The sequence below is a fragment of the Acomys russatus genome, chromosome 29 (assembly GCF_903995435.1).
Source record: "Acomys russatus chromosome 29, mAcoRus1.1, whole genome shotgun sequence".
NCBI lineage: Eukaryota > Metazoa > Chordata > Mammalia > Rodentia > Muridae > Acomys > Acomys russatus.
The window spans coordinates 11,129,172-11,143,219 of NC_067165.1; the positions used below are offsets into that span (position 1 = coordinate 11,129,172).

General features: G+C 52.1%; 1 protein-coding gene across 1 annotated transcript; it reads right to left on the minus strand.

The window, feature by feature from the left end:
* Positions 1 to 2,843: 2,843 nt before the first annotated feature.
* On the minus strand, positions 2,844 to 4,735 carry Foxd2 (forkhead box D2). The gene has a single exon (XM_051171133.1). It carries the CDS (start codon positions 4,703 to 4,705, stop codon positions 3,227 to 3,229), a length of 1,479 nt encoding a protein of 492 aa, XP_051027090.1. The 5' UTR covers positions 4,706 to 4,735; the 3' UTR covers positions 2,844 to 3,226.
* Between the last annotated feature and the right edge of the window lie 9,313 nt (positions 4,736 to 14,048).

A 14,048-nucleotide genomic window follows, 5' to 3' on the forward strand; every position in this document is an offset into this window, starting at 1 on the left:
ACCTTCTCTAGGGTGGCCAGCTGAGTTTGGGTGGTTTCTCTCTACTAGGCTTGGCCTGTTGACTCATTAGGAAACTAGCATCTGAGTAGAGGGTCCCTTGGGGCCCAAGAACCCTAGAAAACTCTTACATATTTTATCTTTTTCTGTAACCCCATTATTTCTACCATTGGTGCACACACAAACACCAAGCAACGCGCGCGCGTGTGCGCGCGCACACACACACACACACACACACACACACACACACACACACACGACAGACAGAAACTCGTCCAGACAAATCTTCCACTTTCCAGCCATAGCTCACCTGCCTATCTACCATCCAATATAAATTCCATCTGACTTTATCCAACTGATAAGTCTTTTACTCGACACTACAAACTAATTTGTAGAATCTAATGTTCCTAACTAATAGCTATATTTAACAATCATGGCAAAGGAGATCATGAAGTTGAAAGGTGTTTTTTTTTTCCTTTCTCAAAGCAAACAGACTCCTCAGCAAGTGTACACACACACACACACACACGTATATGCCAACTTGCACCAGTCACATACACCCCTCCTCAAGTTAAAAAAAAAAAAAAATGAAACCATACTCATCAAATTTGGAGCAATGGAAGTCAGTGAAGCAACCAGTGAGAGATCATTATCCCTGTACTGGCAAATATTCCTCACTCCAGACCACTGAACTTAATCCGTACTCCTGGACTATTTGGTGAGATGGTGCAAAGGTAGCCCACCACCCCCCCTTGCATTCTATCTCCCTGACCTTTTAGTTTTTCAGAGATGGGAAAGAGAGACCCTTGGCATCTGGGCAGAAGAATTGTGTTTGCCATATGCACCCAAGCCTAGACACTTCAACAATCCTTCCGCAACTACAGAAGTCCCCACCCCTATGCAGGGTCTCTTTCTCATACCTCCGTTCTCCAATATTGCCAGCTGTGGGGTGCTAGAAGGTTCTAGGTAACTTCTTTTGTCCAGACCATCAAGCCCTTTGCATCTGGGTCTCTGACACCATCCCCTTCTTCCTCTGTTATCTTCCAACCTTTGCCCCCCCCCCACTGTGTCAGTTTTCTGTAAAGGCTGAAAGAACCGCCTCTTCCTGCACTTCAACAAGTCTTCCCTACAATCTCAGTGGAATATACAGAAAACAGAGTAACCATCTTTGCTCTGCCTAAAGTGTCACCTTCGCCCCTGATGTTTGCAGAAATGGCTGCTGGGAATCCCAACCACAAGGCAGAGAGCTGCAGTTTCTCCGATGCACTGCGGATAGTTAGCCAGACCAGAAGGTTTGTCCTTACGCAGGAGTTCCTGGCTAGGAAAATGGCTCCAGGAACCAAGACCTTTGCCCTAGCGGAGTGAACCCCCACTTACTCTTTAGATGATCATATTTTCTAGCTGGATGAGGGTTAAGGTTTCTAATTCAATTTGGAGAGTCCCTAAATAAAGCCTCCCACTGTCAGAAGTGTGTAGGAGTGGGGGGTTCTAAAGACCCTCTAGGGGCCAAAAAGAGCCCTCCCCTCTTAAAGACAAGCGACTGATAACATAACACACATTCATGGACACACATAGAAATAAAAGCTCAAACATGCCTGAAATGTGCTTCTCATACACAAAAGCAAAACAAACAAACACCAGGTGACCAAGACAAATAACAAAAACAAACCCAGGGCTTCATAAGAGGCACCCTGCACACACAGAAACACAGTCATGCAAAATATGCTTCAAGAGACACAGACTTATCCTCGCTGGGCACAATGCTCCAGTACTTAGCACTTGAACCCACCCAGGCCACACTAAAATCTAAACTAGAAGGAGGTTGAGAGTCCCGTCCCCCGCACCCTCCCCCACACCGAGTAGTAGACAGAATCCCTCTGCCCAGCCCTAGGTTTTTGCCCTTCCTTGTACCAGAGTGAAAATGAAAGTGCAGGAGTGGTCCCAGGCTTCCAGAGACCTGGCCCAGTTTGAAGCAGAAGGCCACAGCAGTGTGCAGACCCAGCTTCCCTCCATCCCTCCATCATCATCTGACTGGCTCAAAGCTTCCTTTGCTCGCCTAGCTCCTTCTTCCTCTCCCACTGCTGGGAAGCTTGAGATCTTTTGGGAGAGGCCTGGCGAGGACGCGGGAGAGTGCAGGCGCGCGGTTAGAGCTGGTGACTGCTAAGTTCACGTACATTTATTCAATTGACACCAATGAAAAGGGGGGAGGGAGACAGCTTTCTTCTCTTCACGTAGACCATCGGACGATTTTACAGAGTCTCCACTAAGTGGAGAAGTCTAAATCAACGAACACCAGTGGACAGAATGCAGGAGGGCAGCCCACTGTACAGATATTTACACATAACTATAGGACCCCCCCTGCCACAGCTCTGTGCCCTTGCCCACCCGATTCCCACCTCTCCAGACCCTGACTCAGACCCTCTTCTCCCACCCAAACTCATTGCCTTTAACTACAATAAATATCACAGGGTCTGGGGCAGAGCAGAAGGCCAAGAGGGCCACTAGCCCTGGATGGCTGGGCCTCTGGACCACGGCAAAGGCCAAAGGGAGCTCCTTAAAAACAGCCAAACACCAGAGAGAAAACATTTTCCTTGAGGGGGATGGGCTCTGCGGTTTCTTCAAGGACTGTGGATACCCCCATTCGCTTCTTCTCTTAGCTTCCCGACTGTGTAGACACTGCCTTAGGCTTGGAGGGAACCAGCTTCCTTGAAGAACAGCAAAAAAGAACAAAATTTGAATTTTTCTCTCAAGCACAAAGCAGATAACATGTCTTTAAATTATAATATTGGATAAGCCGGTCTCAAAGTTGAGAAGGGAATCGGGGAGGCTGGGTTTTTGTTTGTTTGTTTTTTTCCAAGCCATAGGTGTTTCTAGCGGGATCCACCAACCGACAGGCGTCTTTCTGCCAAAGCATTCTTCTCTGTAGGAGGTACACAGAGGCCAGAAAAAGCGAAGGTTCCTGCCCTCTTCTTTTGCTGATCATACAGAAAACGGATCTCTGCCCTGAACCTATTGCTTAGACTCGGGACTCGACCACAGCCGCGGAGCCCCCGCATCGTCCCAACTGTCGGCGACATTCTGAGCGTTCAGCTTGAAGTGCCTGGTCACGCGCGCCCGGCCTAGGTCTGGAGAATCTTCATAAATAGACTCCCTGAATTCCGCTGGGACTGGCCGAGCTCCCCAGAGAGGTTTAGGAGTGAGGGCCTAACTGGCCCTGAGCCCGCTGTGGTCAAAAGTGGCAGCCACTGAGGCCAGCGACTTTGCTGGCAAACGAGGGCCCTGAAGACAGGAGTGCGTCCCCCGGGTGCGAGAGGCGGATATGGCCCGCCACGGGAGTCAGGGCCGGGGCAGTCAGCATGGCTAAGACTTGGGCTTGACCCCCAGGACCCGCGCCTGCCGCGAATGGTGATGCCGGGGAGCCGTCGCCGCTGCCCGGGGGTGCGGTCCCGCCACCACCGTGGCCCATGATGTGGTCTATAGAGAAAGAAGGCCTCTGGCCTGCCCCTGCGCCCCCGCCACCCGCACCACCGCCGGCGTCCGTCTTGAGGCCCTGGCGCAGGAGTGTAGTGGACAGGCTGGCCGCTGTGCCAGCTGCGGGAGGACTCAGAGACGCGGGGTAGAAAGCCTTGGCGCAGCCCAGCTCCGCGCCTAGGAAGGCAGGCAGCCCTGCGGGGCCCGGGCCAGATCCTGGGGCAGGCGCAGGGGCCGGAGCAGAGGCCGCGCTGGCGAACACCGAAGCCGTCGGAGGTCCGGGTGGAGGCGGGGCCGCGCGACCCGGGGGAACTGACAGCTGGCAAGGCGCGGTGGCAGCAAAGGCGAAGGCGTGCGGGTGTGGATGCGGGTGAGGGGCCGGGCCCGGTGGAGGTGCGCCGTAGGCCGGGAGTGCCAGCCCGTAGCCGTAGCCGTAGGCGCCGTAAGCGGCGAAGCCGGAGAGGAAGGCGGCAGGGTCCCCGGCCGCGGCAGCCCCGCCACGCAGTAGCAGCTCCGGGTGAGGATGCGGGTGTGGGTGCGGCGGCGGCAGTGGCTGCCGCTTGAAGCGCTTACGGCGCCTCAGGAAGCTGCCGTTGTCGAACATGTCGGCCGACTCCGGGTCGAGCGTCCAGTAGTTGCCCTTGCCCGGGTTGCCCGGCTCGCGGGGAATCTTAACGAAGCAGTCGTTGAGGGAGAGGTTGTGGCGGATGCTGTTCTGCCAGGCGGGGAACTTCTCCCGGTAGTAAGGGAAGCGGCCACTGATGAACTCGCAGATCTCGCTCAGAGTCAGGCGCTTCTTTGGGCTCTGCAGGATGGCCATGGTGATGAGCGCGATGTACGAATAGGGTGGTTTCACCAGTGGGCTCCGCGTCGCCGTGCTCCCCGACGGCGGCCCCGGCCCTGGCCCCGGCCCCGCTGCACCCCGGGCTGCCTGCACGCCGGGGCCCGGGCTTCCCGCTGCGGCCGCCGCCCCCCGGGGCGCTAGAGCGCGGGGCTCGCAGTCCGAGCAACCTCCCGACTCCTCCTCGTCTTCAGCTACGTCCGCCTCGGCTTCCTCCTGAGGAGGCTCGTGGCCGTGCGGGAGCACGTCCCGGGGGGCGCGGGGCCCGGAACGGGCTATGAGCTCCCCCCCACCGCTGCCGCCGCCCACCACGTCTATGTCTGCGTCGGGCTCGGACAGCGCGGCCGGGGAGCTCTCGGAGGACATGATCTCGCAACAGCAGCTGCCCAGGGTCATGGTGCCGCCGCCGCCTCCGGCGCTCTCCGGCTCCGCTCGGGCCGCGGCTCCGGCTCCGCCGCGCTGCCTCTCGGACGAGTGTGTTTTGCGCGCGGGCGGGGAGGGGGCGGAGGACCAAGGCGGACAGGGAGGGGAGCCCCCCCAAGCTCCTCAGCGCCCTCTGGTGTTGAGACTTCAAGACTATCGCCCTGCAGGGCGCACCCAACTGGTGCTGCCCCGGGACTAGTAAACTGGGCACACTGGAAGAGCAGTGAAGCCACCCGTTACCCAGTCGAATCTAGGCCCCTGGGCCCCTAGAGACAGAAGTAGGGCTTCGGGAGGTTAGTCCCTCCCGCCTGGTGGCCGCCTAAGGCGGAAGAACCGTGGGCCCGGGGCGGAGCTCCCCGAGCAGGGTGGGGCGGAGAGGAAGGGGGCGGGCAGAGGTCGTCGGCACCCGGGCCCGGCAGCAACAAACTGCCGCGGTGGCGGGAGGTAGGCTCGCGTGGCTGGAGGCGGGTCATCCTTCTCCTCGCAGCTCCTGCAACTCCGTGGCTCCCGGAGCCACCACCTTCAGTGCGCTCAGCCGCTGGCTCATGCGGAGGCAGCTGCTGCTAGTGGCAGTGGCTACAAACCTCGACTTCTCAAGTTCCCCAAGGCGGCGCCCAGGCCACCCGGCCAAAGCGCCCACAGATCGCGAGTGAGCTGAGACTCCCAGACCTACGCCGCATCCTACTGGAATCCAAAGGGGTTCGGCTGCCTAGAAGGGAGAGTGATCCGGAGAAACAAACTTGGCGTCGTCAGATCCCACTCAGAGAGGTAAGAGATGTCTGCTGTGTCCTGTTTTTAACCCCACTAAAGTCCCGGCCCTTCTCCTGTCCCTCGGAAGACCGCTTGCTCCCGCTCTCCTTAGTGACTTGTGGCCACTTATGCCTCGTTCTCCGCACAGGTCCTTTAGCTCGGGTTTGTCTGGCTCGATTTTTTTTTTTTTTTTTTTTTTTTAATCTCGGCATCTCAATCTCTGTAATTGTCTCTCTTGACCCCCGTGCATTTCCTGCGGAAACCGCGTTTGCCTGGATGTTTGTTCCTGAGTCTAACAATCCCGCTCTTAATTTCTATATGTAGAGAGGTTTTAAAACAGAGACCTTCCTCAGAAACCTTCCCGGTTGAACTTAGCCTCAGCCCTGGGCAAGTGTTGCCTTTTTATCTGGGGACCTTCCGTACAGAAAGATGATCCAGTGCACTCTTTTTACTAACCATTCCCGACCATCCTGTTAGGCCCCCTTCCCTAAGACCCAGAAACAAGTTGCCCCAGCTTATACTGAGCCGGTTTCAACCTCCTGGGGAGCTGGAAGGGGGATTGGGTGAGTGTAAGAACGACCGATGGCTGCAACAGCGCCACGCAGTGGCCAGGGCTCCCGCATAGGAGGCCTCAGTACCTGCTGTGCACTATAGTCCAAAGGCTCTGGGACCCTAATTCCTTTACTTTCTTTCCGAGCCCTACTTTCCTGGTGTATACCGCGTGGTTAAGGGCAGGGCCAAAGAAGTTAAACAACTTGGGACCTCAGCTTTGGCTTCACCACTTACCAGCTGTATCACCTGGCTAATTCTCTTAACCTTTTGGCCTGTCTCTTCCTCTAAAATAAAATTTAGAACACCTACCTCAAGCCTGACATGGTGATTAAAAACAAAAAAAAAAAAAAACCCTTCCAGAGTTAACTCCAGCATTCAGAATGCTGACGCAGGAGGCTTGCTTCAAGTTCCGGGCCAGTCTGAGCTACAGAATGAGACCCTGTTCTCAGAATTAAGTACTTAGTAGTACCAGCTGCTGTAGCATCTCCAGGCATTGTGCTAAAGCCTCCCCCCCTCTCTCTGTGTGTGTGTGTGTGCGTGTGTGTGTGTGCGTGTGTGTGTGTGTGTGTGTGTGTGTGTGTGTGTGTGTGTGTGTGGTCTGTCTCTCTCTCTCTCTCTCTCTCTCTCTCTCTGTGTGTGTGTGTGTGTCGTCTGTCTGTCTCTCTCTCTCTCTCTCTCTCTGTGTGTGTGTGTGTGTGTGTGTGTGTGTGTGTGTCTGGCTATGGGGGAAATGAGCAGCCTAGGTGGGTTGAATGTAAGCCTTTATCGAACAGCAACCTGCATCTATGAAGGCAAAAATACCTTCTTACCCTTCTGAGAACAAATTTTCCAAACCCTCTCTGGGACTCTTAGTGTGCTGGGTCTGTATAAACAAAGTATCCCTGGAAAACACAAGAGGTCCAGCACTCAAAACAAGGACAGTAAATAGGACAGACTAGTGGCCCTGGAAGTGGAAAGTTCTGGCAACCACACACATACCTCAAGTTCGCTTTACTTCCTGGAGTTCCCTCTCTCCCTCGGGAGGGATCCCGGTCAGATGCTCCACACCACCAACCACGTCGTTACTCCTGCCCAGCTCTTCTCTGCTAATATCCCAATAAGTAACAAGGAAAACAGCGTTGGCATCATCAGAGTTCAGCTCGCTTTTACTTCAAAACTGACAAACCCATCAATAACCCTCTTGCTTTGCGGTGCCCTTCCAGTATTTAAGGCTTCAGCCACATGTCCATTCTCAGGGTGGGGCTAGCTAAAGCATTTGTTTCCAAGATCGCCTTTAAAGCTTCCTGCAAGACACAGCCAGCCCTGGCTGCTAGCTGCTGTCTCCTTGCCTGCCACACATTACCTGAGATGGAAGCTCATGCTGAGCAAAAGCAGCCCGAACCCCCAGTGTCTGTTCTGCAGGACAGTAGTGGGGCACCTCCTTAAGGAATCATTCAAACTCCACAAACACCAGCAAGAGTGGAAAGAAAAGGGCCAGGGCAGGATATTGCCTGTCGGGTTTTTGAGGTGTTCTACATTACAGCCTACCCACACACACCCCCCCCCCCCCAGAACGTTTCTATTTATCCAAATAACTGCTTTCCAGACCCTCTCTCCCCCGCCCCTTGCCTAGGGAGGATGTCTCTGGTGCCCTTTTATTCTTTTCAAGGCTCTGGGCCAATTTATTTTAAACACTGGCCAGAGCAGAGGCACTGGAGGCTGGAAAAGGGGCTGCCCTAGGATTCTGCGCCCCCTGCCTTTCCCACAGCTGTGCCTTCACTCTATGGGAATTTGCTGTTTCTCCAGCAAAAATCTGGGCATAGCCCACAAAGCCAAGACACCTCATGCCTAGGACAACCGCAAAGGAGCAGGAATCATGAGAGGGAGGGGTCCTGATTACAACACGTCTCTAGTTAAGCCCCCAGCAACCTCACTGCCTAGCCGCCCAGCTTGAGCAACCTGGAACAGTTGGGAAGCTCTGGAGAAGATGGTATGTCTACACAGGGTCCATTCGTCCACAGTGCTTTTATAACCGGCCAGTTGTGCTTGTTGCGAAATATGTGTGAGCTCCCATTGGCTTCTGAGTCACCTATCTCTCCAGCCTCTCTTAAGGCCCCCACAGAGAAGCCATTCTCCACGGATCTGGGAAAGAAGAGCTCTCCCGAGATTGTACGGACATAATTAAGTCAATGGTTAAACTGGTAAAGTACTGAGCTGCTGACAGGAGAGTTCATCCCGAGACTGGGGCAAAATATAGCCTGCAGTCTTTGGGTTTGGAGCCTACATACTTCTACAAATGTATTTACCCAACCAGCTAACCTTGGGAAAACTGCAGAGCCGATGCTAGCACCCACCCCCTCTCCAAGAGTTCACAGCCCCAGTTTGAGATCTAGAGGATTGTGTGGCCGGCAGCTGCTACAACTTCCGCCTCTAAACCTGCAGTTGGAACATAAATTTCCCTTGGCTGCATTTGGAGTCAGAGACGCCAGATCCTGTGACTGCAGAGATGCACTTAAGGTGGCCGTGGTGGCGGGAGACCCTAGGTACAAAGATGACAGATGATCACAGCAGCCCAGCAGTCCAACCCCAGGCGCCCCTCCACAGCTCAGGAGGACAAAGTCACCCTCTTCCTCCGATTCAATCACTCCTGACCACGGACCTCTCCGAGCCATCCATCCTCAAAGTAGTGGAAAGCTTGTTTCTGCATTGGCTGTTGAGACCAGAGCAGGCTATGGATCCTGTAGACTTCGGAACGTGGGAAGAGGGTTGCAAGCTCAAGGGTGAAAACAGTATCATTCCCCCCCCCCCAAAAAAAACCAAACCGTGCGGAGGCGCCTTCTCAACGGGGTTGCAGTAGAGCCGGTAAGTGGGAGCACTTCCTTGTGTGCTGAAGCAGATGGACCAGATCTACACTTTCCCTAGTGGATTCCTTGGGCTCTAGGTCCGAGACTCTGTTTGTCTGTCCGGGTATATCTTTTCCCTGGCTTGACTTGCTCAGTGTTGCCAAAAAGGCCCCAGAGCTGGAGGCGCTGGTCCTCTTAGAGACTTCTGCTACTGACATCAAGCGGTGTTCACTGAGCCAGTGTGACCCGAGACTTCTCTGGAAGACGGGCTGTTCAAGCTTAAAGCTTTCGTCTGTAACCTAAGGGAGCAGAGACCTGGTCTGGAACTGGCAGCAGGACCTCAGAGGCAAGGGCTTGTGTGCTAGCGTATAGACCCAGAAGGGAACGGTGTGAGTCTGGGAGACCCGCACGCTGAAAGCTACTGTGCTGCCCTAGAGCCTTGTGGGCAACGGCCACGAACTCCTCCTTACCAGTTACCGTACTTACTGTTTAGAACTGCGGCACTCCGGAAAAAGACTGCTCTTCCTAGCGTCCTAAGTTGCGGTAGGGCTGAAGAGAACTGTGCCTAGCCTTAGGGACTCGGTTTCCCTATGCGTTGTCATTACATTTCACTTTCGCTAGTGACTGGTGAAGTAGTAGGTCCTTGCATAGGCAGGGAAATACTGGAGAATTCCCAGGTTCATCGGGTACGTAAGAGCCTCTTAAACCTACGGGAACCTGAGTGAGGGACTAGCCAGAGCCCTGGCCTCAGAAGCTATGGATGGATGGATTCCTGGAGAACAGCGACCTCTGGAGGAGCGTTGCATCCACGCAAAGTCAGGAACTGCACACCAGACACCAGGTTGAGTCCAAATCGCCATCTTCCCACCCCACCCCCACACACTTCTTTAGTACTCATCCAGAAACTTAAGACAGCTGGACTCTACTTTTTGCTCACCTTGGCTGCCTTTCCCAATCTATGGGCACATTTGAAAACCCTCTGAACTCTCCTGGGAGAGTCAAACCCCTCCCTTCTTCCTGCTCTCAGGTTCCCAAAATCTAAGGCCTGGACCCTCAGCTCCAGCTCTGCTCACCACTGCAGGAGTCCACTTGCTTTTTGTCCCACCCGTTTCGTGCCATGATTGGGGTGTGTGTGTCTGTGTGTGTGTTGGTTGAGTCTCTCACCCCCCCCTCCTCTCCTCTCTATCTTCCTTCCTCCCTCCCTCCCCTCCTACCTCAGTAAAGGAAAACTGAAGTCTAAAACTGGACAGTGAGTTTTTCTTCCTTTCTTAATTGTCAATGTGTTTATTATTGCAAGGTGACATATACTTATTAAAGAAAAAGGAGATAGTGCTAGAAAGTAATTCCTTATACTCCTAAAGTAATGGGTTTTTCAGAGGTGAAGGTAGCAGGTAAGTTTATTTCTCTCTGGGTGGAAACCCGATGGTGATATTTTTTTTAAAGCAGTGATCTCTCTGGATTCTAGGGACATGTATCCACAGTACACTTAGAGGCAGGCTATATGCACCGTTTCCTGTTGGCCTGTGAGTTGTGGTAATAAGATCCAGCATCCTCAGCAACTTTGGTGGGTCTTGCCCTACTGGACTGCCACAGAAAGTATTATGTTCTGAATTCCCCTGTAGACTTAGATTTTTCTTTCTTTCTTTCTTTCTTTCTTTCTTTCTTTCTTTCTTTCTTTCTTTCTTTCTTTCTTTTTTTAAGATTTATTTACTTATGTATACAATGTTTTGCCTGCATGTACACCTGCAGGCCAGAGGAGGGCACCAAATCTCATTATAGATGTTTGTGAGACACCATGTGGTTGCTGGGATTTGAACTCAGGACCTTTGGAGGAGCAGCCAGTGCTCTTAACCTCTGAGCCATCTCTCCAGCCCTAGACTTAGATTTTTCTTTTTTTTTTTTTAATGTTATTAATTTATTCAGATTACAACTCAATTGTTATCCCATGACTTGTATCCTCTCATTCCTCCCTCCCTCCCACTTTCACCCTATTCCCTTCCCCTAGGTGTATGTAGACTTAGATTTTTCAAGACTCATTTTTCACATGGGGAAATGGAGACAGAGACAAATACTCTTCCTGAGAGTCACATAGTGGATTAGCAGTAGAGGTAGGAACTAGAAGTTTAACATCAGATTTCCCAGGCCAGTGTTCTCTCTCTCTCACCTGAAGAAGAATCACATAATGTGGGGAAGGGGCCACTCTGATGTGAACCAGGGAGGGGAGTCGGTACTCCAGAATGGAGCCAGAAAGAAATCAGACAAGGCTGCTGTGCTGAGAGAGCAGAATCCCACCCCCACTACTACACCCCACCCTACCATCACCCCATCCCACCATCACACACCCCCTAAGTCCCCAAACACAGCAGACAAGACTGAGCTACTTTGAATAGCTCTGATATTCAAGGTTTGGCTGAGTGTATTATGTGGGCAAGACGATGGGGCAGGAGATTGGGAGCGGATTCAACTTGGACACCAACCATGCCTTCGTTTGCCAATGGAAGGATGAGCCTGAGATCCTTCCTGCTGACCCACCTTCAGGTGGACCCCAGAGCCACCGAAGGTCCACCCCTGGTGCAGAGAGGGAAGTGTGACTTACCGCTGGCTGATTTGCCTGAGGCCTCAGGCCCAGCAGCCTGAAACAGTTGCAGGGTTATTTCACTTAGGCTTGTGTCCAGGCACAGGCCACCCACAGCCTCACCTCCAAGCCCCGCCCTGCCCCTAACCTGATTGGTTTACTCTTCCCTGTTCACCTTCAGCCTGACTCATTCTTCCTGACGCTTCTTAGTCTATTTTTTAAAGTCAAGGCTTTTCTGCTTGTTTGTTTGCTTTTGTTTTTGTTTTGAGCCATTCCCCTTACAATACCTTAGGCTTCCTAAGAGAAGGACCCCCCACTCTGTGCTCCCAAAGCCATAAGAGACCCTGTTGTTGGGTGTGCCTTCCAGATGTTCTTATGGACTGTGAGCTGCTTGAGAACGAAAATTATATTGTGTACATCCTTATCTTTTCTTCTTTTTAAAATGAGAATAATGGTACCTACTTCAGTGAGCTGTTGTGAATACTAAATAAGATAACATATGTGCACTTAAACCACTGCCCCCAAACTTTTAAAGGAATCCATAAATGTATTGTATTGTTATTATTAATAATTCTACCCTCTTCCAGGTACAAAGCCTGACACACAATAACCATTTGGTTGATGGGTATGTGTGTATGTGAATTAAAAGGTAGAAGGAGTTTTATAGCTGATCTGGCCTTCTGCTTGGGTCCCAGAAAACAAGCTTAAGCCATGAGTACAGTTGTGTGTGCTTTGAGAAGAGAGATGGTCTCCCCATCACCCATCCCTGAAGGAAAGAGAAAGAGTCCCTGGTCAGACTCGCTGTGACAAGAGTTCTGGTTTCAGAACTCGAACCCCTTGGTCAACAGCTGGAGCAAGACTGGCCCTTGTGTCCTTTGCACATAGGGTCTGTGCAGAAAGATCGGTCTCGAGAACCCAGGGTCTCCTCTCTGACTCCCATCTTGGTGACACTCAGCTGAAGCGAGCAGAGGGAGACAGCCTGGAGAAATCTGTGTAGCATTGCTTCAACTCTGCTTGACACTGGAACCCTTGGCCCTGATCCCTGGCCTGTCTTTGAGCTTCTCTTTTGTGCTCTTTGCTTCAGTCTTTCCCTGTTTTGTTTTTTCTTTGGTTTGGATTGTCATTTGTGTGGTCCACTGGGTGTGTCCAACGCTGTTCACTTCCCACTTAGCTCCAGAAACAGAGAAGCAACCCAGCTGGGTCCAAACATAACATTGCTAGTATGATCGGTCAAACAGTAGATGACCTAAGCTGAGTCGGTCGCTCCTACTGTATGCCTGTGACATGGATAGTAAGACTTGGGGACATGTCTTCTGTAGGACTCTGAGATGTATGCAACACGGGACTCTGAGAAACATGCTTCTTCAGGAGACTGGAAAACAAGTACCCAGGCTTAGAGCTGCCAGGGGTCATCTTTGCTGCCAGGTGGAGATGCTATCTGACTCTAAAGCCCACACCAAGAAATAAATAGCCCACAAAGAGTGATGCAAGCTTGATAAAATAACATAATTTGGGGCCCTGGAACCAGCTGTTCCTTCCACTGGGTGGAGAATCTCTTATTCTAAATGAAGGTGTATTGAATTTTTGCCACCTGAGTTCATTTTCACCAAGAGCAAAGCTACACGGGAGATCACTAACGTGCCTGTCTAGATCTATGTTTAAATGGCAGAAAAGTCCATCTGTTCTGGCCACTGATAAGGTTGGGAAGCCAGCTATTATTCACAAACTAAAACATAGCCCTAATTAATACAGGAAGGGTGGCAAAATGCTCTATAGACACAAAGGAAAGGCCTGGTGTTATTAGCCTGAAAAGGGTAGACACAATCACCATATCCAATAAGTAGAGGGCTAATCTGGGCCAGAGAGACTTATTCTGGCAAAGGAGAGCCAAAGAGCTGGGGTGAGACATATTCTGTGAACTCAAACAAAGAAAATGCTGTGTGTCAGGTGGAGTTTACTTTAGTGGCTGTGGGCTCCTGTTACCAAAGTAGAGACTGGGCAATCAGTGAGTAAGTGTGTTAGTGCCCTCCAGGTAAAGCAAGGAGGAAGGGTTCAGGCCATTGCATTATGCTCCTCCTATCGCTCTCAGATAATCTCTAAGGTCCCCACATCCTTGCTTGTAAAATAGGAAGCTGGGCTTTGGACTAGGACCAAAGATATTTCTAGCAGTCAGCTCAGAGACGCCTGAGACGCACGCAGCACTGAAACCCAGCCAACTGCAAGGCAAGCTGCCCCAGCTAGGTTCCTTGCCGGTCTCTCCGATCTTGGCATGTTTGGGAACGCCAGCTTCATCCTTTCAGGAAAATGCAATGCTCTTCCTCCTGGTTTGGTCTGCAGCTAGTGGGGGGCAGGGGCACCTGAGACAAGAGACCCAGGCTTTAAGTCTGAAACTACTGCTGTATTCCTCTGTGAGCTTAACAGTGTCCCTACCTCTTCTAGGGCCTAAGTTTGCCCATCTGGCGAGTTCAGAGTGCATCTCCCAGACAATCTGGTTTGAGACCAAAACTCGGTGACTGTGCCCCATCGACAGCTTTGAATGTGGCAGCTGCCATTCAAAGCAATGCTAACTACATTACTATGTCTCTTTGCCCTCCCCAGACCCCCCCAGATCCTGCTA

Bases quoted from the DNA above. Each gene is read 5' to 3' on its own strand.
- Foxd2 (XM_051171133.1), bottom strand. From the start codon at position 4,705: ATGACCCTGGGCAGCTGCTGTTGCGAGATCATGTCCTCCGAGAGCTCC.